At 49.2% G+C, this 27,393-nt stretch overlaps 1 protein-coding gene across 2 annotated transcripts in view; it reads right to left on the reverse strand.

Annotated features, from left to right (window-relative positions):
- The window catches only part of XXYLT1 (xyloside xylosyltransferase 1), a 156,531-nt gene that overhangs the window by 54,891 nt on the left and 74,247 nt on the right, over positions 1-27,393 (reverse strand). For both annotated transcript variants that reach the window (XM_082698799.1, XM_082698800.1), the window contains exon 3: positions 12,353-12,485. In XM_082698799.1, the coding sequence (XP_082554925.1) occupies positions 12,353-12,485 (133 nt within the window). The remainder of the gene's footprint in view (positions 1-12,352; positions 12,486-27,393) is intronic.

Below are 27,393 nucleotides of genomic sequence, written 5' to 3' on the forward strand. Positions count from 1 at the left end.
GCTGAGACAAAAGGCACAGTAGAGCTGCTGGGAGAAGGTGAAAGGTAGGGGCAGACTGCAGAGGTCCCTGAGTTGGTGGTCAAAGTGGCTTTAGAATTAGCACAATGCCTACTAGCATAGGGTAGGTGCTCAAAAGAGTTTGAGAGCCTGTGAAGTTAATTTGGGGACAGGGATGGGGTAGGCTGTCCCTTGGCTGCAAAACACATCACTGAGAGTCATCCAAGAGTCTGTTCATCATAAATGAAACTGAAAGCCAAGTGGACAGGCTGGCCAATGAGCTTCTAAGAGGCAGAAACAGTGTGGCACATGGAGAGGTAAGCCAGTCCCCCAGGGTCAGAATGAGCAAGGAGGAAGCCAGGTCTGGAGGTAGCTCTAAGTTAAGGAAGTGCGGTCACAGACCCTGTTACAGGGGGTTTTCTAGGCTGCTCCAACCCTCAGCTGCTGGTGGGGCCGGCTCTCCAGGCTGTACACTCCTGACGGCAGGGCCTGGGACTCATCCACCAAGACCGGTTTTGAGCAGACCCTCAACGAATGCCTGTGGAATTCTTCATGACTGAGCTGCTAGCCCCCACATTAGCTTGGAGAAACCCAGATGAGGGAAAAGAGCCACCTCCCCCAAAGGAGCCCGGACTGAGGCCCAGCTCACATGCATGGCCCATGGTCTTCTCCATCTTGCTAATATCAAGGCCGGGCCATAGGAGCAAATCAGCAGCGGGGGCCCGAGTTTCCATTCCCCCTCCCAGAGATGGGCTGTGCTGCCTTCCCCTACTGCCCCCACTGATCTCTCCCACACGGGGCCCCTGGCAGCTTCTGGAGATTCTGCTCCAGACCTACAGTCAAGCCCACCTGGAAGGCACTGGGGCCATTTTCTGAGCCCTCCACCCTCATCTGGGGAGGAGAGCACCCCCTGCTATGAGTGTGTTTACGCCCTTCAGCGTGCCCGGAAGCACAGGGTCAGCCTTCCCATCACAGGCTGCAGGGGCGCAGCCCGAGTGAGGCTCTGACAGGCAGCTAATGCGCACTGAGGGCTCTTGGGAATTTTGAGACCTGCCAAAACTCAACGGTGAACACAAAGCATTTACACTTTTGAGAGGCCGTCGCCTCGCCTATGCTTCTTTCCCTTGACTCCTTCTGCACAGAATTATGGCCAGATCCCAGGGGTGGGCTCTCCAATGCAGCAAATCAGCCTCCACAAGGCATGAGTACCAGCCCACACGGAAAGTCCAATTTGCCCATTCAACACAGGGCCAGACTACAGATCGGGGGCTCACGTGGGCTACCCGGAGATGCAGGGGGCAGGCATGGTGAGACACATTTATTGACATGGGGCGCTTTCCCTCTTCGCCTGGAAAGGCCAGTCAAAGGCCAAATGCCAGCCCAAGAATGATGCAACACCCCCTTCCTGGTTCCAGCAGGTGATGGGTCCAGACTGCTGCCCACGTCAGCAGCATCTCTGACTCCAGGAACCTCAGCCCTCCCGGCTGCCCTGCCCTGTACCAGCCCACCCCCCCAACCCCCATCCTTTTCCCTCTGTCCTTCCCTCCTCAGCCAGTTTGAGTGCAAGATGAGGACACATCCTGGGGTGGTCCAGGACAGGGCTGGCTCACACTCGTCCTAGTGTAATTATCAATAGTGTCCCCTTTCCACACATGAAGGGTTGTAGCTTAAACAATAATTTCATGGGGAAATTAAACGTTCACTGCACCCATGCTGTTCTTCCTCTCATGATGTTTACCATTACTTACTGTAGTCAGGCAGATCTAGAAAATGGAATCGTTAGTGGGAGGGCCTAGTGAAGACGGCACACATCTTCCTCCCTACCCTCCTTCTTTCCTCTCCTTTGAATGTTATCCCCAATTTTGTTCCAGGAGGAATTTCTCTTAGCTAGCAAAGATGCCAAAATGCATCCCCTAGAGAGCTTGATATAGGCATCCCACATGTGTGGCTCTATATTTTCTATTAGGCAACTGAAGAAAAGGACATCTAATTGGTTGTACAGAAGGAGACACCAATTAATTGTCCATGAGAAATACAAGTATTTGTGACTCGAGGAGCAGGGAGAAGACTCTCCAGATGGACCATCCAAGAGGCCACTCTGGGTGCTGTTGATGATGTCTCACTACCACGCCAAAGCAGGCAGCAAGCTTTGGGACTGGGGTCTCCATGGGTCTGGTGCCGCCCCAGCTTGTTCGTGAGGCAGCACTGAACAGACAGGAGGTGAGATGAGGCACTGAGCAGGCAGCGGCCACACGGCTCCCAGACCTCTCCTGTCCCTTCCCTCTTCCCTGTTGTTTCTCTCCCTCCCTTCCTCCCTCCCTCCAATCTCCCAAAGGCATCTGCAGACACAAGAGGAGTTTAAAGGTGTTCTAATACACGGTGCGGTTAAAGTAGTTGCCAGTTCTGGTAAATGGTTAAGTCTGGGGATCTTAATATTTTCTTCCAAAATTATATTTCTGCACAAGAATTGTGCTTGACCTTGACACGTTATTATTGAGTGAGTCTGAGGCTAGTTAGAAAAACTTTTGATGGAATTTTTTTCTAAAAATTTTATTTATTTGAGAAAGAGAATGAAAGAGAGCATGAATGGTGGGAAGGGGCAGAGGGAGAGGGAGCAGCAGACTCCCTGCTGAGCAGGGAGCCCGACATGGGGCTTGATCCCAGGACTCAGATCATGATCTAAGCTGAAGGCAGACGCTCGGGCGCCTGACTGAGCCACCCAGGCGCCCTCATCTGATGGAATTTTAAATTACCAATCAAAACCAACTACGTCAAGTGATAGGAGAAGACATCTGAGAAAAAGAAAGTTTAAGCACCCCAAACTGTGGCCATCAGCATCCAAGGACCAGATAACCAAAGTCTTCAGAAGGTCTAGGCCAAACTGGTAAAAGCATTTCATCCATTTTTGCCTTAGTGAATGTTTAAACTCAAAGTCTCCACTGGGCAGTTCTTGGGCTCGATCCGGTACACCACAGTTTGGCTTAGCTAGCAGGCTGTTTGCTTAATTGTCAAAATTTAAAGATCAGAAGCTTTAACATTAACAACAGAGATTTCTGGCTTCCCTGGGTCGGGGGTGGAAATCAGAAGATTTGGCAGCATGGGGTCCATATTCATGCAAAACAAATGAAAACATCAGAAACACCAGTCAAGGTCCAGGACACAGATGGGGTTTCAGTCATTTTTTTCCCTCCTTCTCTTTCACAATCCATTTCTAAATCTTCAAAACCTTGTATTACTTCCTGGAGGCATTACCTGAAACTAAACTGTGATAGCCTGTATCCTGACTTTCTGAATCACAGACAGTCTCTTCTTGTGCCTGTTACAATAAGCTATATTCACCGAATGATCCCCCTTTGAGAGCATACCCAATCCCCCTCATTTTACAATTTTATATAAAACCACCGCTCACCTCTATATGGTCTTGAGTATGACATGGCACAAGGACCAGAGAGTGGGGCTCCTCCGGTCTGGTCTTTGCAGGTGACCAGCAGGCACCCATATATGCAGCTCCCAGACTCCCTGGAAGCTGAATACCAATGAACTACAGTCCCATGAAGAACACACAAATCTCATTTGCTGCCAAGCCAAGTAGAATGTTACAATTGTATTGTCTTCTTTACAGTTCCCAGTTCAGGAGTCTTGGGTCAAAGAAGATAAAATGGTCCCAGCATCAGGAAAGGGTTTCCCTTGCTTTGACTCTGTGCAGGTAGGAGGCTTCATTTTATGAAGGGTGGCAGTGTTTCCTTACAGGGAATCGAGTGGAGGCAGAGAAGCAGTCAAGTGCACCAGTGCCTCACACCACACTGACTGACAGTAATGAGGCCCCATGAGCATCTCTGGGACTTCCCAATTCTGGAAGCCCATGAGGACCAGTAGCCTCATAATGAGTGCTCATCAGCAGCAGTGAGGACATACCAAATGTTCAGGCAAACTGTTCTACAGAAAGCAATTCTAGTTCCTAAAAAGCTTCCTCTTTTATGAGTAATGAGAAAAAATTCTTGAGGATGGAGACACTTGGGAAGGCTGAGTCCCTGGAGCAAAGTGCTCCTGTGGGCAGCTCCTTAATAGTGAGGGGTCAGTTCTGCCAACTTTAAGCAGATTATAGGGGCGCTCTATCACCAACAGTAAACGGCTCCTTTAAAGAAGGCACCCAGTGCAGGTGGAGGAGGTAAGGTGTTCATTTCAAACTCAAGTCCAGTTTGAAAGCTTGCTATTTCTGCAGTGGCTAATTCTGCAGCTAACTTGGAGGCAGAGGGCCTGGAGGCTGACTATCCAGTTCCCTTAGGTCAGAAACGCAGCTGAAATGTGCGCCTGTGGTGGCTGCAGAGGCACCCTCTAATTCCCCCCCACCTGCAGCCAGCCATGCTCAACTGTCCTTTCCACACACTGTCTGTCACAGAACATCCCTCTTCTACATGTGCCACTGCGATTCAACTATGTTCTTTTGCTCTACACCCACCTCAAAGAAGACACTTATAGATGAGTCTTTTTTCCTGCCTGGATTGTAAATGAGGGTCTCTCAATGAGAGGCTTCATTGGCAAAAGAAACATGTTCTAGTAATGCAAACAGGGACAGTCCTCTCGGCCCATTATCCTTTGCTGGGTCTCAGTTGAGAACACCTGTCTGGAGCCCACCTCCCAGTAGAATGATGTGGGGAGGTGGTCCCACCAGCTAGGCAGCAACCTCTGAGAGACAGGGTCTAGTTTCTCTCTACTGCTCAGCCAGAGTCTCAGCAAAAGCCTACTGAGGGAGACTCTAGTGCACACAGCCTGGTCCATCCTAGGGTCCTCCTGGAGGCTCTGCCCATACAGCGATCCCACCACCCTTTCAAAAAGCCTTTCAGAAGAAAGAAACATCTCACTCCTCTCTCTCTCTCTCTCTCACACACACACACACACACACACACACTCACACACACACACACACCCCTTGGGATTCTGAAGGCAGCATATTAAGCCAGAATGATGTATATGCCACATGGTGACGTTCACAGTTCCGGCAGCAAGGCATCTTTGTGGCTCGTCTGAGGAAGACCCCTAAGTAACAGGACTGACTTGCCCTTGAAGCCTCCCTGAATCTTACCTGCCCCACCTCCTTCACGTGGCAATGGCTTTGAAAGCAGGCACATGTCTTCTGAACCTCATAAACTCTAAGTACCTAATCGTGTCATTCACGCGCCTGATGAGCCCAATGAAAATCGAGAATAACGACATAGCCAGCCGACAGGTCACAAGTCCATTCATAATCACCTTACATTAGGGACCATAATTCCACTGTGGGGCTTCTGTGTACATCTTTTCCATTTTAAAACACGTTTTCCCAATGGTGTGACTAAAGAACCACCACCTCACAGGGGAAATTTTTTAGGTCTACCTCCTCTATTTTTAGGAATTCTGTAGGGCCTCGGTCACAGCCTCCAGATCCCACAGGCTCTGCCAAGCAGGCCGGCCTTCCAATGCCCCAAGAGTGAAGAAACACTCAGCTTCTTTCTCAGTCACTACTGTAAAAGGTGGCAGCCTTTTTTCTCTGTTACTCAGATTTAACTCTAATAGAAACTGACAGGTTCGATCTTGGTTAATTTAAAAAAGAAAAAAACCATGAGAACAAGAGCCAAGAAATTCATTTTCGGGTGTCAGAGGAAAAAAAGAGAAGTTACTACCTGAAATGACGGTGGTGGTAGGGCTCCCTCCTAAAGCAGATTCATGCCCAGTGAACAGTGGACCTGAATTTATATCAGTGTCAACCTTTCCAGACGTGACTGTTGAAATAACAGCCTGACATGAGACAATCTGGAGAGAGACGGAAAACGCTGGTTGGCTAGATGTCAGAGCCCTGCCTATCCATTTTCCTCCCTCATACAAATTGATTTCAGACCGAGGAACTTGAAGACAAAATGACACCATGAGTTCACACAACTCTCCTCAGTCCAGACCCAGCAACGGCAGAGAGGATACTTTAAAAAAAAAGAAAAAAAGAAAGAACAGATTAAAAATGACATTTACAGATGCAAGGATATGCTGCCTGGGATTAGCTTCAAAATAACGGAGGTGGCAGAAAAGGGGGAAGAGGAGAGGCTGGGGGCACAGAGGAAACCAGCGCAGCTGAGGGCCGCTAATCATTGAAGCTCCATGAACACAGTAATATCAAAGCGCTCGGCGGACTACGTGACTCTGTCTGCTTCTGTGTATGTTAGAAGTTTTCCTTTTGGGGAGACTAGCAATGCTTACTACAGAAATACTGAGTTAGGTGTAAGGATGGCTAAGACACACTGAGGCAGTGAACAAAGACAACAAAGACGCACAACAATATATAAAGTATGAGTCTACTGAAACACACCTAACTACTGGTAAATTTGTAGAAAATTTCTGGAAAAATAATAATCCTCATATACTTCTCAGATCTTTAATGAAAATACATTACTTTTACATAATGATTTTTTTTTTTTTTTTAATTCAAGGAGTGCAGCAGGAGAAAAGGACACAGGAGAGTTAAAAAATGAGATGAACATCCCGGTGGGGCAGAACCAGAACACAAACCTCACTGGTGATCAGGGCTAGAGCCACAGGCTGGAATCTAGAAGCAGGTGGCGTGACCAGCAGTCCACCCTCTACAGGGCACTGAAATACCTGGGCGGTGGGGCGGAGGGGTCGGGGGAAGCCTCCAGGATCACAGTGGGAACAGGGACTGGGGTGCCTGCCCCCCTTCCTCCCTGCTGTGCTGCAACCACACTGCCATCTTCTATGGGCACAGCTTCCCCCCTCTGAGCTCCTGGTTTCCCGCAGAGGCATAGTAAAAGTACCCTCCTTTATTGGGGACTAGTTGATTTCTCCTTGTAACATTGTCTGTTTTGCAAATAGCCTATATTGCTTAGGGTATAAAGTAAACATATAAAAACCCGCCTGCACAGACATGAAATTCATTGTACTGATTTCCTCAGGGGAAGGAGGGAAGGAGGGGCCCACAGCACCAACACCCCAGCTGCAAGTGCAGGAAATATAGTATCAGGCTTTCTGTCTTCCTTGAAGGAAGGCTGGCATACCCGGCAGGGTATTCCTCAAACACAGGCAGGGAGTTCAGATGCTGAGAAGCCAAACTATTAGCACTAATTATGCTAAGTTATCAGTTGTTCCAATTTTATATAGAAGGAAACCGAAGCTCAGAAGTTAAGGGACTTCCCTTGGGTCACAGAACTAGTAAGCAGTGGAGCTGGGACAGGAGAAAACTGCCAGGACCGCTAAGGACTACTGTATGCCAGACACTATGCACACACTGATTTCATCCTCCAGCCAACTCCACCGTATTTCCTACTATACAGTGCTATAATCTCCATCTCTCAGCTAAAGAAGCTCAAGCTCAGAGAGGTCAAGAGGCTTGCCAAAGGTCACACAGCTATGAGTGGCATGAGTGGGGTCATTTCACAGCCTCCTCTCTTACCTCCCTGCTAAATCCTCACTTCCTCCCCAGCTCGCCTGAGAGCCCTTCACCAGTCCTGGGAACAGGATAAGGCAGCCTGCAGATAAATTGGACATTTCCATTCCAAGCATCTGGAAAGAGGCTAGGCCGACACAGTGCTAGCCATAAAAAGCACGTGACCTAGAAAGGTGAAAGAGTAGACACTATTAAAATACTTAACACAAAAGCAAATTCCTGCCTTGTGGTATGTTATCAGCAGCTGACAGGATTAGCCTGCTGCTTCCACCTCATGGTGGGTCTGGGCTCAGACCAGTACACAGCTGGCCTGTGGAGCCAACAGAGAATGAACCGGAAGCCTGGGGCCCCCACCAACAAAGCTCCCATTCAGCAGCTCCTCAGGTGGCCAGCTCCAAGACAGAAAGACCATAACCAAAGGCAGTGATCCCAGCTCCTCTACACACACACACACACACACACACACACACACACACTCACATACAAACATATTCTCTCTCACACAGACACACACATTCTCTGTCATATACATTCTCACACACACATTCTGTCTCACACACACACATACATTCTCTATCACACACACTCTCTCTCACACCCATGTTCTCTGTCTCTCTCACACAAACACATTCTTTATCATACACATTCTCTCTGTCTCACACACATACACACACACCACACTGTCTCACACACACACATATTCTCTGACATACACATTCTCACACACGCATTCTGTTTCACAAACACACACATTCTCACATACGCATTCTGTCTCTCTCTCACACACACACATTCTGTCCTCCTCACACACGCAGATCATTCCCTTCTGTGAAAAAGAGGTTTTAATTTTTGGGTAGGGGTAGAGCTATTCGATTTAGCGAAACAAACAAAAAACAAGGCACCACATATATAAACAGCAAATAATTGTTTTGTGTATGTATGTCCCCGCACAATATTTGGGGCATACCTACATAGAACTATTATTTGTTGTTCTTTTGAAATCCAACTTTGGTGAGTGTTGTGTATTTTAACTGATAACCCCGTATGGTTGGGGTGGGGTAGAGTAGAGGTATCCAGTAGAACAAATAATCTTAAAAAGAAAACACAAGGAAAAGTAGTGAGGATTAGGGGAGGAGAGTGAGCAGGTGCCCTTTGCTGAGCATCCCCTTCACACCTGAAGCTTTCATGCATGTTGTTCGTTCGAATTTTCCAGCAATTCTATGCTTCGGTTATATTTATCCCCACTTGTAGATTAAAAAACAAAACAGAGGGTCAAATAAGCAACTTACAAAGCACTGGCGGGTAATTCAGGAAAAGTGGGACTATAATGTAGAGCTTCCGGGTACAACCCAAATGCGATTTCTTCTGCATCAAGCTACTTTGCCCGCTGATACACATTTATAAGGTTATACACTACATAAAAAGGGCCCAACAGATTTCTTTGCTTTTCCAATACCTTCATGAGGAAGCAAATTCAAAATGGTATCCTCGATTAACATGCATGTGTAAAAATACAGTTACCTCTCTACAGGAACCATCCTGCTTATAGAAAAAGCACTAGATCCTTCTCTCCTTTCGGTCATGTGCCCCACCTAACTAAACACATCACCTATGAGGACCACCTGTCCAGTGGTCTAGCTCCTTGACAAAGAAGCAGTCAAAAGCTCAAGACCATTTCCCCCGAAATGACCATGGCTCCCCAATTTTCAGATGAGAAAGGTCATGGGACATTTGACTCAACAGAATCCTGGCAGGGACCCAAGAGAAAAGTTACCTCTATCACTATCCTAGCATCCCACAATCCATCATTTCCTAGAAAGCACAGTGGGTTTAGTGTACATTTGGGGTAGGAGGGGGGTGAAACTTTGGTGGGAGAATTGTAAAAAACAGAAAAACAAAAAACGTTATTTGTCAAATGAATAGTGAGAAAGACTTTTCCCTCCACCCTCTTCCAAGCTCCTAACGTTCTTCGTGGCGCACAATAGAGGGGAAACAACCATTAAAATGACTTAATATGTTCCCTTTTGAAGTACAGTAACTGTCAGGCAAGAGACTATAAAAATAACACAGTTGAGGAGATCCAAATTTATTTCTGCTTAGTGAGTTTCCAGATCAAATTGCGCTCAGTTAAAGTCAAGTTTTGCTTTTGTACTGTTCTCTAAATTTTCCTTTTCATAGATGCTAGCAAATACTGCTTATGATAAAACGTTTGCCCACCTCACACTCCACCACTTAGGGAGTGAGACTAAGTAGTTGTGGGAAACCCCACTGGTTCCTTGTTCCTCAGTGAGGGTGCAGGAAGCGGCACACGAGTGGGCAGATGCCAGCCTGGGGATGCCCAACCAGCGGTGGTGGCCAGGTTCAAAGCCATGGGGCTGGGGCTGGGGCTGCCTGCTCCTGCAAAGGACCCGGCTCTGTCCTTCCTCGTGCTCGCTGCTTACTCTTGATACCCTTCCCTCACCTGCTTCTTCTCCCACACCCTCCTACCCCCCAACCCCAACTGCCACCCCACACAACCAGACACAGGCTCCAAAGGTGCAGACAACCAACATTTACTCTTTTGGGTTCCAGTTTTCCAGTGGAAGAAACACCCTACACTCCATTCCGCCTCGGGCCCAGCCAGAACCAAACCATTCCCAGCCCCAGCACGAGGCTGCGAATATTCAGAGGCAATTACCCAGAGCCAGTAGGGTGTACATTCGAGCAGGGCCGTCATTTGCAGACTTAATTATTAGAGGCTTTATAAACATTTCAGCTGCTGGGGGGGGAGGGGTGGTAAGTAAGGGGAAAGGGGGAGCATATAATGGAGGAGTTTTCATTTCTGCTGATCGTGAGTTCACAAGCCCTACAACAGGCCAGGGGTTTGCCGGCAGCGACAGAGGCCTCATTTTTCTCATTGCACATGATAATTAAAGACTCCAAAGGTGAGAAAAATTCAATTTCATTTTGGATCTAAAATCTTTCAGAGATTTCTTCTGAGAAGTCCAGATAATTAAATTGATTTAAGTTTCACCATTAATGAAATCCTGGATCTACAAAAACATAAATTCTGGCCAATACTGTTTAAATGGGATCACATTTCCATTTCTATTGCGCAAGAAGATTCCAAACCAGGGCTTGAAGGCCTCATGGCTCTGACTGGATTTAATCAGGAGCCTGGTGCGAGTATTCTGGGGACCCTGGCCCTTAGGAAGCCGTGAGGAGCCCAGCAGCAGACCAGCAGCCTCAGGACACAGGAAAGACCATGAGGAGACGGTGCGGGTGGGAAGAGTAGGCTCACAGTGCTGAGTCGGGGGAGGGAGGTCTATAGCACACCAGCTCCCATCCTCAGCTGGAGGAACCCCAGCCCCAAGCATAGGGAATTAGCATGTAGGACTCTGGACTCTGAGTTCAGTGCTCCTTCCACTGCTTCTAGGTGTTAAATCAAGAACCCTCAAGAACCCCTGATATAAGGTCCACCTGTACAAAGGGGAGGGAAAAAGGCGCTAAGGCTGCTCTGAGTTGAAGTGGCAAGTGTTTACTTAAACCCTCCCCTCCAGTTGCCTGCAGACTGTGAGGCTCTGCTGTGTGACTGGGGGACAGCCTGGGAGAGGATGACGTCAGGGCGAACAGCCCACAAGGCCCGGGAGTTATCAGCCCATTCAGAGGCCTCGCAGGAATTTCCTGTTATGGGATCTGTGTCTTGCAAATAGTCACAAGCAAGCAAGCTGTCACTCTTCCTCACTTGTTTAGGGGAAACACGGGCTCTGGGGTCACGAGCAGCCTATGCCCGGCAGCTCTCCAAAGACAGCCAGGCTCCAAGAATGCCCACAGGGAGCTGGAGGGAGGGTCTGCTCAGACAACAAAGGGCAGGCCAGCCCAGGGGGATGGTGAAATTCCAGCTCTAGGCACTAGGTTCTGGGTGAGCTCTGGCACTACCGGGAGGAGGATCAGTCAGCAGTATGGAACTCTCCGGACCCAGAATCATGGTTCTAGTTTTAACAAACACTTCTAGGTGTATTTTCCTTTTCGTCATTTCCACTGTAAGGCATACAGTACACACACGAGACAGGAGACTGAGGTACTCCAGCGGCACCCTGAGCTCAGATCCTCCTCCCCACCATGTCCCCACCCCTCCATAGGGAACACCAGGCCAGCTTGGGAGATCATCGCTGCCTTGGTTTTCCTTATAATTTTTGCCACATGGCATGCACCCTTACAGATGACAGTTAACTTTGTGCAGCAGGGCGTGTGTCCACTGGCTCTCTGTGGTTCTGTGTGGTACTCAGCTGGATGAAAAGATTTTCTTTAACCATTCTGCCATCTACGGACAGTTAAGTCATGCCCAGTTTCTGGCCACTGCCCACAATGCTGCAGTGAACATCCCTGAGCATGTCTCCTGGTTCTCAGGTGCCAGGCTTCTCTACAACCCATGCTTCACGATGAAGCGCATGGCATCGCGCTGGAGGCTTTCTTCACAGTGACGAGGTGACCCCAGCTGGGGCTCCCAAGCCGTAAGGCCTTCCCTTCCTCACAAGACACTGATACACTGGTTCTGCTCAGACAGAGGAGGGATCACTGGTGACTCAGAGGCCAAGAAAACCTTGGTTGTCACCAGACGAGGCAATTAAAGCTATACAAAGCCTGATGTTGTAAAATTCTGATCTTAACCAGAACCAACAACCCAAGCAGCTCAGCTTTCTATGAGAAAAAGGCTCCAAACTCCCCAAAAAGGAGGCAGCAGCTACAGTTTTGGGGCAGTCCCACCTGCCACACTAGTCACCATATATGCAATAAAGACAAAGGTGTCTCTAAGAGATTTAGTGCAGATTAAGAGATTTAAGACTGTCTACAAATAAATCTCGGTCTGCCGTGGGAAGCAGGGCAGGGGAAGGAGATGAGGGGCTAGAGAGGATCCTACTGCCCCCACAGCTGCCACAAACCTACCTGTACACGGGCTGCATCTCTCTCGCTATGCCGATGACAGCGCCTGGCAGGAAGTTGTCAAACTCCTCAAACAATTCCCGGATGTTGGTCTTGTACTTCAGGTCCAGGTCCAGCTGAATTATCCGCAGGATCTCTGGGGGGAAAGAGAAAGAAAACAATAAGACGCAGACACACATCCTGGGAGGCTCAGCCACAGGCAGAAAATGAGGTGGGGGGTGGGCAGAAGCAGGTAACCGATGACTATAGAGGTCCCGGAATGATGCAGAGCTGTCACTGGAAACAGAGGCCCTTCCTGCCCCAGTGACCCACTCTGCATCGGAGTCTTCATGAACTGCCCGCACCCCACCCCACCTCTTGCACACATGCATTTTTTCTAGAACAAGGAGACCATATGCTCTACCTCGGGCCCACTGTCCTGGTGTAACTTTCAATAGCATGCCGCTCCATTCTCAAAACGAACCAGCCTGGATGCTTGGATGATGGATACCCTACCGAAAGCTCAAAGCTTACAGGTGTTTCTCTGTGGGGCACAGGTGGTAAATGACCCATGAGAGAGAGGGCTGGAAACCCGCCCTGACTAGTGCTTTCTCAAACCCAACATGTGCCAAGTTCAGAGGCCGACAGCACTGCTGAAAGACTCGGACACGGTTATATTTTTATTCCACTGTCTGAGAGACAAAGTGAGCTATAATTAGACAAACTGAGTCTTACAATTACCCGGCACGTAAGTGCTATTTGCTTCCGTTGCCTCCAGATGACTCAGGGAGAGGAGGGTAGAGGGAGGCACCGGCTCTGTTCTCTCCTCCTCCTTCCCCCCCCCCACACCCCCCGCTACCAAGCCTGACTCAGCTCCTGTGAGGCAGTGGCATCAGGGGACTGGACCCGGCTTCCCAGGACCCCTATTCTGTCCCCCACCAGGAATGACACACAGGTGGCTGGAACCAAGAAGGGAGGAACTTGGTGCATGTCATGGGCAGGGCTGCAGAGGCTCCAAGGAGGGGGTGCTTGGGGTCAAACAATGCAGGAGAGAAAGCGCTCCACACTGAGGAGGGGGCCTGAGGTGGGAATCAGGACTCGCAAGTGCAAGTTCCAGCTTTGCTGCTGCTTACTTCTGGGACCCTGGGAAAATGACTTCCCAAAACCTTAGCTGTCCCATTTGTTCAAGTGGGGGTGATCCAACGGGCCCCCTGAGCCTGTAATGTCGGGAAAATGAGACAACATATGGGAAACGTCTTGTATTCAGGCTGCAGAGCACAGCAGGAATCCAGCGTCTGGAGAGCAGGGAATTCACTGATGCCTGAGGCAGTCAAGGGAGACTTCATGGAGGAGGGAGGCGTGGGCTGGGCCTTGACACCTGGGCAGGGGTGGACAGCTGAGGCTCAGCGATGCCCACCAAAACCCACCATCAGGCTCTCCCCAGGGCATGACGACGGTCTGAGGACAGGCTGTCCGGGGAGGCCGTCTGAAGACAGGGACCCCATCTTTGGCATCTCAGCCTCCACTTAATCATACTGCAGACCTTGGTGGTCAGTAAACACTCAGGAATGTTTGTGGAATTCAATAGGCATTCTCTAAATTCGTTTATGAAGAAATCATAGCTTATGATTCCAGAACAACTGATTCATTTGTTCTTGTTCTCTTTTCCTTTGTGGCACAGAAAAAGAACATTAGTTGACGTCCAACGTGAGTGTTTTGAAAAAATTAAGCTACACTAGGTAAACCCAGCAGCCCAGGCCAGAGGAAAGTGAGGGGGGTACCAGAGCCAGACTTCTCTGGCCCTGCAGGAAAGGGGTGCAAGAAAATGGGTGGGTGATCAGGAAATGTTATGACTCAGGGGTCCAGAGGTTGGGAAGCCGCTGTGGTGACTTCGCTCTCTCCCAGAAAGCTGCCCTCCACCAGAAGTGGAGAATAGGGACAGGCCATAGGGCAGAGCCTCAGGGCATCTGCTGCTCTCAGAGGCAGTCTTGGGGAACAAAGAGAAGGAGGAGCCTGATGGTGATCTTAGAGAAGGACTCCGTGTCCCTGGAAAGGATGTCTAGGAATGAGAGTCATAGCCACCAAGAAGTCACGTTGGGGAGGCCTCATAGCACACATGCCCCCTCTAGCCACTTTCCTTTTCTTTCTGCCTGACTCCTGTGCCCCAAACTCCCACATCCACAGTACGCACAGTAGAGTGGAGCACTAATGAGACAGGGACGGGAGGGCACTGTCATCATCCCAAGGAGAGAAAGGACGTCATCACAGGTTCTGTCAATGAAGGGAGACAATGGCGTTTAGCCAGATGATGGGGAGGCCTGGGGAACGTATGGTGGGACTTCTGAGGCACTGACAGGGCTATGGAGAAAGGGGTTCATGTCATCCTCATGGCCCCAGGGGTACTTTCAAAGCCACCAATGACAGCCACATGGAGGCATCCTTTCCGTGAGTGGTTCTTAAGCACCCAGCATTGCACAGGCACGAGCTTATTTCTCCTAACCACCCAACAGGTTGAGTTATTCCCATGTTCTGGTGAAGAAACAGGCTTTGAAAAGTTCAAAACGACAGCCCACAGTCCCGCAACAAATGAGTGCTAGGGCTGGGATCTGAACCTCAATCAGTTTCACGGGAGAGCTCAGTGACCCTTTCCAGTGGAGCCTGACTCCCCTCTCACCAGAGAGAAGCTCCTGGGAGGCAAGCCCAGCACCCCTGCTACCCGCACAGAGGCACACAGAAGTGCCAAGGGTGTTGACAGACAAAAAGCAGAGCAACAAGCTGGCCAGATGTGAAATTTAAGTGAGGTCTTCTATAGGCAAGCATTTTCGCTAAAGCTAAAGAAACTCCCAGTGGCCGAGAGGCCAGTCAGCCAGCTGCTCAGGCCTACTATGTGCTGTGTATACTCCCTGGGCTTTCAAGGTCATGTACATCCAACCTATTCTCTGAGGAGCAGCCCCAATGCCTCCTTCCCTCCCCCACCTGGACAGGCCCTGGTCAAGGTTGTGGGCACTGACACCTATGTCCTGACCTCACCACCTTGGCCAGACAGAGTGCTCCTTGAGGCCAGGAATGGGCTGGGGGGGCAGAGCCCTGGCCTTGTCTGTAAATCTGAGCACCTTCCCTGCCCTCTAGGACCAGCTGGGAGTGAATCCAGAAAAAGGTCATGTGTAGCCCTAAGCCACAGGAACTTGACATGCTTTTATAGCTTTAGAACTCCTCGTTTGTCGAGTACCTTAGTTTGCTAAAAGGTGCTGATACTTCTATCAACAGAGACCTTCCCAGATGAGGTGACCTGGCTAGGAGCAAACTCACTGCTTCCCACCGATGTGAAAGGACTGGCCTGTTCCTACCTTTCCAGCTGAGGCTGGGAGATGCCCCCTTCTATCCTGAGAGCTGACAGCCCTCCATAACCTGCATCGTTGTGCGGGCATCTGTCTAGGCGGTTATTCTTTTATGTAATTATGAAATAAGATGCCAAGTTGCTAGAAAGAGGAAGATGCTTACCAGGAAGGCTGGAAGTGATTAGGGTGAGATTCTCTTAAAGGGCCTGTTCCTCTGGCCTCTGGTCCCTGCTGTCATCGTCTCTCTGTGGGAATTACATGGCAGAGCTGATAGGCCCTTCTGAGGGTGCAATAAGATTGGTATATGGCAGTGACAGCCACAGTGATGGCCCAGAGAGGATGCTGGTTGGTTGGAGGACAGCTGTAATGGCGGCACTTAGGACCACTGAGAATTTATTCCTATTTAAGGAATAAATAGGTGAGAGAATTAACTCCAAAGGGATGAAATGTATAAAGAATGGGGAAGAATATCCCAGAAAAAGGACTAGACATCTTTAAAATTCAAAACAGTGGCCAGCATCCAGGCCTACCATGTCTACCATGTCAGAATCCCATGAGAATGTGATAAAAAAAACAAAGAGGACAGAATAATCTAGGATAATAGGTCTGAAGGAAGAGCCAAGCTACCCATTACACAGATGGGGCAACTGAGGACCAAAGAAGAAGTGGGCCTTGTCAAGGGTCACACTGTCGAGCTAAGTGGCAACACTTATGCCAGAACTCAGGTCTCTGTGGCTTATCTAATGCTCTCATGTCGGTCGGTGTTCCCCTTCTACTACCCACTCCCATTATGGACCATAAACTCCTCAAATCAGGGAACATCGTGGCCAGGCTAGTATGACCCAAAGGGCTGTGCACAAGACTAGCCAGGCCCCCAGTGCAAGGAGCTCATGGAGGGTCTGCCCCTCACACCATGACAACGGAACTTGAGGATGAACAGTAGTAGCTAAAGAAAGATCTCCATCATCCACATACTGGATAGCCAGCTCCCAGGAAATTGCTCTCCATATTCCCACACTACCATCAGGCATGGATCTTAGAGAACAAACAAAACAACAAATCTTTGGGTTTCTTTGGGAACCCACCTTGGACTGCACTACATTCAAAGGGAGGCAGGAGCCAGACTTCACAGTCAAGGGCCACACCATCTCCTGGTGTGAGAACAACCACCACCAGTAGTAAAACACTGTCCCTGCACTTCAGCCTCTGCGCCCCCAGCCTGGCCATCTTCTGTTCTGGCTGGACCCGTTCACTCCCAGGAACAGGGTACTGTGACGTCCAGTCAGCTGGATGAGGGGTCTTCCCACCAGCATCTCAAATCTTCAAATCTTGCCATGTCTGTGCTTAATCTCAAAAACGAGGAGTGAAGGGTGTCATTTTCTCAGGTAGGAGGAAGCTTGCCCGTGTGTTAGGAAGAGTCCTGCATGGGCACTGTCCTCGGGTGAGCGCCAGCACTTACACTGGCAGGCCAGGCCCCTCAGGGGGATGGCAGGATGCAGAGGTGCTGCCAGCAGTGTCACCTCTCGGGGCAGCTCTCAGAACATGGCTTCCTCTGTGGGATGGTCGCTTGGTAAGAGATCAGGCAAGCCAAGCCAGGCCACTTCAGGAAGCAGAGGAATTGTTGCCTCCTGGGTACAGAAGGTGGTCCGGGGGTCCTAGCTGAAACCCCCAACCACAGGACTGACAAGTGTCTGACCATAAGATGGGAGCCACGGAGTTATGTCAACCCGACATGAGAAAAGATGCTAAGGATCTAGGTCTGAGACCTATTTCCTGTTGAACTTCAACTCCAGGGGTAAAGTAAAGAAGGTGGTACTGTCTTCGAGAGAGGCCCCATCTGCTCACCTCAGCCTCTCATGCTACAGCCTGACTAAAAAAATGGTTCACTCCTTCCTAGCAAGTGCAAAAAGGAAAGACGAGACTACAAGGGCTAGCTAAAGAGGCAGCTTTCAGGACCTGGAGACCCCAGATCTGGGCAGCACTGAGGAAGTTCCTAACTGTGCAGAGGTGTTCTCGGAGTTCAGGAGGCCCAGCCTGGCAGGACCCCGGGGGCCATTCACCACAGAAGGCAACATGCATAACCTCAGAACTGGCTGGGAACTTCCCAAGTCAACATTCCCCTGTGGAAAGGCTTGAGACAGCTCATCATCAGCCTCCAATTAAACCAGTCACAAGGCATGTCATCTGACCATGGATGGAATTACAACCCAGAGTGAGTAATTAATGATCGCCAAAAACAAACAAAAGGGGGGAAAGAAGCTTCCTTTTCTCTCTTCTCCTTCTCCTATCCCCAGAAACCATTCCTGGTAGACGCGTCTTCACATGCACAAAACAACATACAACAAAAGAGCCCGGGAAATTAGGAAAAGACAGACATGCTTGGGTAAGCCTATCACCCTGGGCAACAAACAGTCCTTCTCTGAGGGGTAGAACAACTGTGCAAGCGCCTCCTTTCCCTCTGTCTGGAAAGAGTGTCAGAGCTTCCCAGAGATAAATACTTACAATGCACCAGAGGGCTTTCGGCTCAGAACACCAGGCCTAGCTTTCCACTAACCAGGAGAGGGTTCAGGGAGAAGGGGACACTGTGACAACCCAGGCTCTGTGAGGTGTCATGAGGCTGAGACTCCGGAAGCAGCTGCTCAGAGAGGAAGCTTGACTTCTCACCGTCTGCCTAGAAATATGGCAGCCATCGGCCACCTACTTCATCAGCCTCTGGGGCTTCTTCATTGCCGTTGGGCAGGACTTCTGGCTGCCAGGGTCCGAAGGGCCACTGAAAGGGGTAGACACCTCCTCTAACAGGAGGAGGCCCACAGCCCAGGAGAAGCTGTGCTGAGGCCTGAGGGACAGACCCAGTCCCAACACACCAGGCCAACCCCCTTCCCCGACCCCCTGGACTGGCCTCTCCTGCTGCAGGGTCTCAGGCCATCATGGCAGACTCCCCCCCACCCCACAATGCACTGACCCCAGCTGTGTCCCCAAGGGTGTCTGCACTTGGAATGGGCTGTAGTGGCTCTCTTATCCAACCAAGAACTTGGGTCGCTTTCCAGCTGGGCTTTTCCCGGTGCCCCCAAAGCCCCCTTCCCCACTCCCTTCACCCTGTAAGGCCCAGCTGCAGGACAGCAGGCTAACTAGGGGGGAAGCTGCCACCAAGCAACATGGTGGAACACACCAAGGGTCCGAGGCCTTGGGTCCCTACTCTTGGGGCTCCTCCAGCCTAGTCAGCCGAACGGTCTCTCCCTGGCAACAGAGAGAGGGTGTCTGTGTGCCAGGCCCAGGATGGGGACTTTCCACTTGCTGGTGCAGCTCAGGAACTTGCACTACATTTTCTGCTGGGTGGGCGCCAGTAGCTCCTGTGTTCGGAGGAGAGACCTGAGGCTCAGAGAGTCTGGGCAGCTTGACGAAGGCAACCCTTGACTCGAGGCAGCACTGGAATTGAGATCACAGACTTCCTCACTGGATAGTGAGTTTGATCCATCACACACGGGTTTTGGAGAAAAGCCTTTAGACATCCCCAAGTCCCTTTTAAAGTCCCCCTACTTTTAAACACAAGAAATGCTGCCACATCAAGGGCAAAAACATCAGACATCTCCAGGCCACCCTAGCGTGGTGACTGGGACTTCTGTGGGCAGAGAAGGGGCTCCCACTTCCCACAACCATCCCCCTCAAGACCCTCAATGCAGTGAGCTGGAGAATTCCTGGGGTTCCCTTTCACTGAGCAGAGACCAACAGAGAAACTTCAGGGAAAAAGGGGGTCCCACACCACAGAAGTTGAAAGGAAGTTTTCAGTGATGATAGCCAACCTGTGTAAGATGTGTTATTATATTCATGTAAGCATCCAAATACTCTGAGATGGGCATGATTATTTCTACTTGACAAATGAGGAAGTGAAGAACCTTGGTAATCGAGATCACATGGCTGGGAAGCAGTGGAACTGGGACTCACATCCAATCTGCCAGGCTCTAAAGCCCAGACCTGCTCTTCACCCCCACACGACCCTACCCTCCGGCCCCCAGATGGCTGTGGACGAGGCCGGCTCGGTTGTGCCGGTGCTGCCCAGCTGTGGAGCCCCCGACTCTCCTGGGGCTCCTCTCCGTTTTCCACGTCAGCAGCCGGCCCCTGCCTCTGAGCGTGGAGGGAAGGGAGGAAATGGAGTTCCTAAGAGTGATTTATACAACCTGTTAGCAGCACTGGTAAAAGGTTTGGGGGCCAAGAGGTTGAAATTAATGACCACAGTCAGTTTTATGTATTAGCTATACAAAAAATTCTTTCTTCCAGCCCTCCTCACTCCCTCTCAAAATTAAGCATGGAAAACTGACTGTGAGCTATGGGCCGGCTCTCACATTTTTTACAACCATCGCCTCCTGTTTTGCGGACAAAACAAATTATTATGAAAAGACACAGTGTTTGCTCCAGCGCCGGTGTGACATGTGTCCCCTCCCTCACCCCTCGTGCCTTCAGTGACTAGGTATATAAATCACATCCTTTAAGCGAGGACAGAATTTATTTCCAACTTGGCTGGAAAACTTTAGGGACGTTTATAATATATGACAACCCATGCAACACCTGGTCTCCATTTTCCTCTCACTGCTATTGCCAGTACAAAATTATAGCTCAGGCACTTTTGTATGAATTTCAGTCTGCAGAGGAAACTGGATTCTAGATCTGGAAAGCAGAATGTCCCCCTTCCTTTCATTTCTATGGCACAGCTGTCCGTGGCCCCCGCTGACCTCGCCACAGCTTAGAGCCCTCTGGGGTCTGCTAGAGATTTTATTTTTTATCTGCAAGAGCTCAAGCCCTGCTTCCTATTTGGGGCCCAATCACATTCTCACTTTGTTCACCAGCCTGAGATGGATGCCTGGTCTCCGCTCTTCACCAGCAGGCTTTTTTTCATAGACCCCTGGGGATGGCAGCTGTAGCAAGCAGTGCTCTTTGGGCAGAATTAACAGGTGTTTTCTGAAAATAGCGATCTGGTTACCATGGGTCTGCCTGAATGGTCACAGATCAACTTTCCAAATGGCTCACCCTGAGGTTGTTTATGGGAATTGTGGGGGCTCCTGTTTCTCATCTCCTCTGTCCTCTTCTACCTCCCCCAGCCACTTTTCCCTCTTTCCCAGCATTCGTGGATTCATTGTAAAATTAGGAAAACTAACCATGCAGCTCCTCATCCCCATGCTTTAGCTCTGGCACACACTCATGCCCCTAGCCCAGCCAGCCTGTTCAGGGCCTGTCCACCACAGCCCAGTCCCGCAGGCCTCCTCAAACGACAATGGCCACAACAGGACTGACTGCTTACATTTTTAGAGTACCCAGCAGTGTTCAAAGTGCATTCCCGACTCACAAAACTCTTTGTTATACTTGAGCTCATTTAAACCTTCCCATAACCCTCAGGGGCAGGTGCATCTGTGTGGGTCGGGTCCAGCTGCTATAACAGAAGATGTCAAGCAACAATGGTCCGAATAACATACGAGGACCAAGTTAAGTTACCCAGGTATTACAGGACTGCTTTGTAAAGCTCTCAGAGGTCCTGGCCCCTTCTACCTTTCCATTTTGTTACCCTGGGTCTGGTTTCCATTCTCAAGGTCACTGCTTGGTGCAAAATACCTATTGGGGCTCCAGTCAGGCTGCTTTCCAGACAACAAGGAGGAAGACAGGGATAGGTACCCGCCCTAGCCCCCTGCCATAAAGCAGACCCTTTCAACAACCTTCCTGAAGTCCGGAATTTAGTCACTTGGCCACACCTAGCTGCCAGGGAAGCTATGAAATTAATGCTTTTACCGGGCATAATGCTGCTCCCAATGAATGGGATTGGCTTACAAAGGAAAAAGGAGAGAACTGACAGAGGGCAGCAACCAGCAGTCCTTCCACTGCCAGCACATGGTAATTCCACCCACTCTACAGATGGAGAAATAGAGGTCCAAAGGATTAAGTGCTGCTAAGGTTCCACTGTCAATGATGGCAAACAGGAACCAGGTGCATGTCATCTGACCCCTATCCTCATTCACAAAGCCCCCTCCTTTGCCGCAGCAGAGCTGTTGGAATGCTCCTGCCGGCATGCCTGTCCACTCACCTTCCAGACCTCCGCTCAGCCCTCACCTGCTCCTTGCTGGCGGACAGGCCCACTGGCCCTGGGCTGCCACCCTCAAGGACTCCAGTCCCCCACCCCCGGCCTCATGCTTCCCTTCCAGCCCAGCTCTCCACCCAGTGTCCCAAGGTGTCTCTTAGAATCCACACATGGTCACTAGTAAGGGGAACCACGCCGGAGCTAGCCAGACTGCAGCGAGCTGGGCAGACCCTCCAGGCAAGGTCGTAATCCCCAAACAGTCTCTGTCCTGCCGTGGGGTTCTGGGAGCACCAAACCTCCCTCGGGGGTGCCCGTGCAAGGACAGCTGCTGCCTCTGAACTCTGTTTCTGGTGACAGGCCTCTGGCATGGCTGGCACGTTGTTCCATCCTGGAGCTGAAGGCACACTCCATGCACACTGCCTAGTCACGTCCTAGGCCATCCCAGCAGTCCCGGATGACAACGGCCACCCAAACACGGACAGTCTGGCACTTTCTCTCACGTCTCTCTCACGTCACTAATAAAAACTGTATTTTGGCAATTCTTCCTGGTAGGAATGGTGAATCCTTTACTCTTTCCTGAGGCTCAACTTCCTGGGGCCTTTTCACCCCGCAGACTCATCCTTCCCTTGGTGGGGTTCTGCAGCCCACCACTGCCCTCAGAGGCCCAGGTCACCTTCTATACCCTCTCCAGTGGCACAGGGCAGAAGGACCTGCCACCATGACCGGGGCATGCTACTGAGAAGTCTGCACGAGCAGGACGGGTGCAATCAGGCTGAGAACAGCCAATCCTCCCCCAAGGAGAAACAGCAGGTTCTCCCAGGACTGTGGGGCAGCCGAGGGGAGAACGGCCCACCATCACTCCTTGTGCCCAGAAATCCACAGTACAGCAACTTTCACAGAGAAAAACGAGTCTCTCCATATGGGGAAGCCAGAAATACCTTTCTGAGATTTATATGTGAAGACCTACCCATTCCCTTCTGTAGCAGGAGAAAAAAAATAGGGTTTTAATCTTTTCGGGAGCAGCACCTGTGGCCCCGTGACAGTTTGCAGACTGACTTGGCCAGTGGTCAAATAGCTCTTCAGGCTTCCTGTCTCCTGAGCCAGGCCTCTTGCCAAAATGTCATGTTATTTTATTGATTCTTACGCTACAAAAAAAAAAAAAAAAAAAAAAAAGCTAACGATCTATCATCGCCTACAAAATGAGGTTCCAAAGGCCAGATCCTGAGCTCGGTATTTTTATGTGTTTTACCTCACTTAATCCTTACATGCAGAGTTTACGGTCCTCATTTTATGGGTTCTCCCACTAAGACAGTCTGCGTTTCAAGGCTTTCATCCCTGTTTCCGAAGGTTAAGGGGAACCCCACAGGAGCCCAAGTCTGCTGGGTCGTAAGAATTACCCAAGAACAGGGAGAATCACAAGACTCCACTCTTACTTCCATTTAAAATACAACTTCACCTTTCTTTGGAGCAGGGCACTCCAGAAACCCTCTTCTAACTTATTCCCGTTCCAGACTCTACAATAGAAAAGATTCTGTCTTCTGAACTGTACCTAAACACTAATTAATTCATTTCTCTGTTTTAATTAAATTTTAATTTCATTTAATTAACTAGTTTCTATTTTTTAATTAAGTAGAATTTAAGTTATTTGTTTTCATTTTTAATTAAAGACATAAAATATAATACCAAACTGACATAACTATAGATAATAGCAAAAAAGAGAGAGAGAGGGAGAATTTAGGCTCTAAGATATTTCAGTATGTATTTCCTAGGAAACAAGGCCACTCTCCTAATGGTGGTACTACCACCAGATCCAGGAAATTAACATGAATACATCACTGCCATTTAATCTATAGCCCCATACAAAATTTTCTAATTGTGCAAAAACAAAATTTGTGACTCAAGATGACACAGAGTGATCCAGTCTCCTCCGCCTGAAGTCGTTCTGCAGTCTTTCCTCATCTGCCATGGCCTGGGACAATTTGAGGAGTATAGGCCAATGGCTTTGTAAAATCTCCATTGAGGCACATTTGTCTAATGTTTCCTCACAATGAGATTCAGGTTGTGCATCTTTGTCAAGAACAACACAGAAGTGCTACTAATTTCTTCTTTCTTAATCCTGTCAGGACACACAGTATGTCAATCTGTCCCATTATTGATGATGTTAATTTTGATCATTGTGAAGCTACCACTTGTTCTGTAGAACAACAACATCATGGAGGGAAACATTTCAAGACTATGAAGATGTCCTCTTCCTGAACAAGTTTGACTCTTCTCATCTGAATAAAGGATTACTATAATGGTTATCACCAAACAGGGACTTTCCAATGCCTTCCTTCTCTGTTTATGAACTGGCATTCCACTGCAAAGAAGAAGTTTCTAGGGTACCTGGGTGGCTCAGTTAGTTAAGCAACTGCCTTCGGCTCAGGTCATGATCCTGGAGTCCCAGGACCAAGTCCTACCTAGGGCTCCCTACTCAGCGAGGAGTCTGCTTCTCCCTCTGACCTCTCCCGTCTTATGCTCTCTTTCACTCTCTCTCTCTCTCTCTCTCTCTCTCTCTCATTCTCTCACTTGCTCTCAAATAAATAGAATGTTTAAAAAAAGGAAAAAAAAAAAACCTTTCGGGCATCCCCACTTACAGCAGGTCATGCCAACCTTTCATGACTGGAAGGTTCTGGTCCTACCCGCCACAGGGGTCCTAGACAAGGAGGGAGCATCAGGATTGCTGTGACTGGGACTTTTGGTCCATCCTCCTCCAAGCACCTAATGGCTAGGGGGCTGTGGAACAATGGCCCTCTTGAAAAACTTCTAGCAACACCAGGCTAGAGCGCCCTGGTGCATTCTCACAAAAATAAATAATTGAAGAGAAAAACAAGTATCACAGACAGTTTCAGAAAGTAACACCACCCACCCTGGCTTTCCTCCGTTTTGTAAAACAGGAATACATGGGCTCTACCTTACTTAATGAAATGTGACTTAGGGAACTTTAGGCAAGTGTGCATGGGTGGGGCCCTGGCTCACAGGTCTGATTTTGCCCCTACATCCAGCCTTGAGCAAGCCACCTCCCATCTGGGCATTGGTTCTCCCAGACTGTAGACACAGGAGGCTTAGAACAGATGCCCTCCAAGACCCTTCCTGACCCTGCCACCAATGATTCTGAATGGAGGTGGCCCTTTTCCCTCACTTATAACCCAGCAACTTGTTCTCAGAAGAGCACAAGATACATAGATCAGGCACGAAGATAGACCTTGCTGTGTTGACCTCAGCTGTGTCAAGCCAAGCAAGCCCCCCACTGTGTGCCAAGTATCAGAACAGTGTGAGAGAGGTTTGGAAATGCAGGACCTTGTTCCTAGCCTCAAAAATTGCAAATACAGTAGCATTTTCATGATACATTCTCTGCAGCTGCCACAGCCACTGCTGTTTCCAACATTCCTCATGATCATTTTCCATGGTGGTAAATAGTACATATGAAACTCACACTGATTTAGTACCTACTATGTGCCCCACACTAGAATACTTTCAAATCTCCTAGTTTCCATTTAACGTATGTGAGAACGATGGTTTATAGTGGCCAAAGAACCCGCCCAAGGTCATATAGCTCATGAGTGCTGGAGCAGGAATGCACACAGCAAGTATAAGTGGTTCTAGAGTCTGAGTCCCTTTAAACAGGTTTACTTCAAAGTCTGCCCATACCTGTGCCAGTTTATCTGTTGCTGATAACAAACTACCCCAAAAGTCAGCGTCTTCAGCGTATGCTTATCTCTGTGGTTTTATGGGTCAACTACGCTTACTGGGTGATTCTCCCAGGTGTCTCTCTTGTGCGGATGGTAAAAACAGCAGCGGAGGCTGCCATGGGCCAAAAGCATGGGCCAGACTGGACGTTCTCTATTACTCACACAGCTAGCAGTTGCCACTGGCTGTTGGCAAAGAGCACTCGCCGGGCTGTCCACTGGAGCACTTTCACAGGGGCACTCCCCGGGGGTTTGGCTTTGCCCAGCATGGCAGCTGGATTCCAGAAGGGAGCGTGCCAAGAACAGGTGTTTCAAGAGACCCAGCGGAGAGTATGCAACTCCTGGTGACAGCTTTGGAAGTCCTGCTGCATCACTTCCACAATATCTTGTTTGTCTAAAATGAGTCACAGGGCCAGCCCACGTTCCAGCAGGGGGACCACATGAAGTTGTGATCACTGGGAGCCATGGCTGGTGAGGAGGTCATCTTGGCACCCAGCTACACAGACCACGCCCCACAGTGGTGTTACAGATTATCAACATTTCTGCTTTATGGTTGTCTACATTTCTACCATCTGTGTGTATTCTTTCATAATCCCTGAAGCAAATTACTATTTTGAAACATAATGTTATAATACATATGATTATCACTATGTCCAATATATATATTTTCAGGTACTTAATGTATGTATATATACATATGAGACAGGAAGAAAATGTGCATTTAAAAAAAAATACTTCTCATCTTCTCAAAATGAACATGTATTGCTTTTAAAATAAAAACATTTTTACACTTGATCTTAGCCAAAAGGCCAAGAAGCGATTAACTACCTCATAGAAAATATCCACTTTCTGGCAACATATATCAGATTTAAGACATCTGCCATGACCTCAAGATTCTTTTAGGATTCCTTCTCAAGTTATCCATTTTTATAATCTTTTTCCTAGGATGAAGTCCGTCTAGAGATTTCTGCCTTCCTCCTATACTTCACCACAAGGTAGCTTTCTGGATTTCCAAAGGGATTTTTTTTTTTTTTTTAAGAAAAGGTAAACAACAACCTGGGAGTACTTTTATCTGATTTTTTTTCCCTGTCATTTATGTAAGTATATTTGTGCTGTATTTTCCACATCTCCTCTTGCCAACTACAGCTTGGAAATCCAAGGCCAATGGCAGGTACTCTGGATATCTTAGCAGCTTAGAAAAGCCCTCAAGAAGTGAGTCCTTCTTTCAGAGGTCAATTTGCATTCTCGGAGCTCCAGGCCTGGAGGAATCCAAAAAAGAGTGAGCAGCTGTGAAGATACACAAGGACATTCAATCACAACCTGGAAAGTTTGGTCAACCCTCTGCAATGAGGGGGGTTAGCCTGAGGCAGAGTGAGCCCCTCTGGTCAGGTAAATGGCTGTGAAAACATCCCCATGGAAAATGGGGGCTGCAGGTAATAGAGTTGCCACTGTCCCCAAACAGAGAGCCTCCCTCTGAGTCATGGCACCAAAGGACAGTGGTGAACCTGGAGTGGACACGTCTGGCATTGAGTTTGGAGAAAGCAGGGAATGGGGGCAGGAGGTGTCAGGAGTGGGACTGAGTTCTCCTGGCAGGTGGGCTGAGCCCCGCCCTGCCCTGGGCGGGGTCCCACTACCAAGCCCACCCGCAGAAGCAGCTCTGGGAGTCTAAGAGGCTGATTCGTTGAATCATTCGGCACTATTTTTACCCAGTCACTTTCCAACCATAAACCCACATTTCAAATTTCATTGTTTGGGGTGGATTAAGAAATTCGACTTGGCCTTTCGTGTGGTTTAATTTCCTGCATGCCTGCATGAAGGAAAAACTTGAGAATTCCGATGGAAACATGACATTTTAACCTTTTCTTGGCAGGAGAGTGTCCAGATTTTTGGTGTCTCGCCTATTGTCCAAACCTACAACGGATTCAGCAAGGACGCCTG

This window comes from Mustela nivalis (assembly GCF_964662115.1).
Source record: "Mustela nivalis genome assembly, chromosome: 1".
Classification (NCBI taxonomy): domain Eukaryota; kingdom Metazoa; phylum Chordata; class Mammalia; order Carnivora; family Mustelidae; genus Mustela; species Mustela nivalis.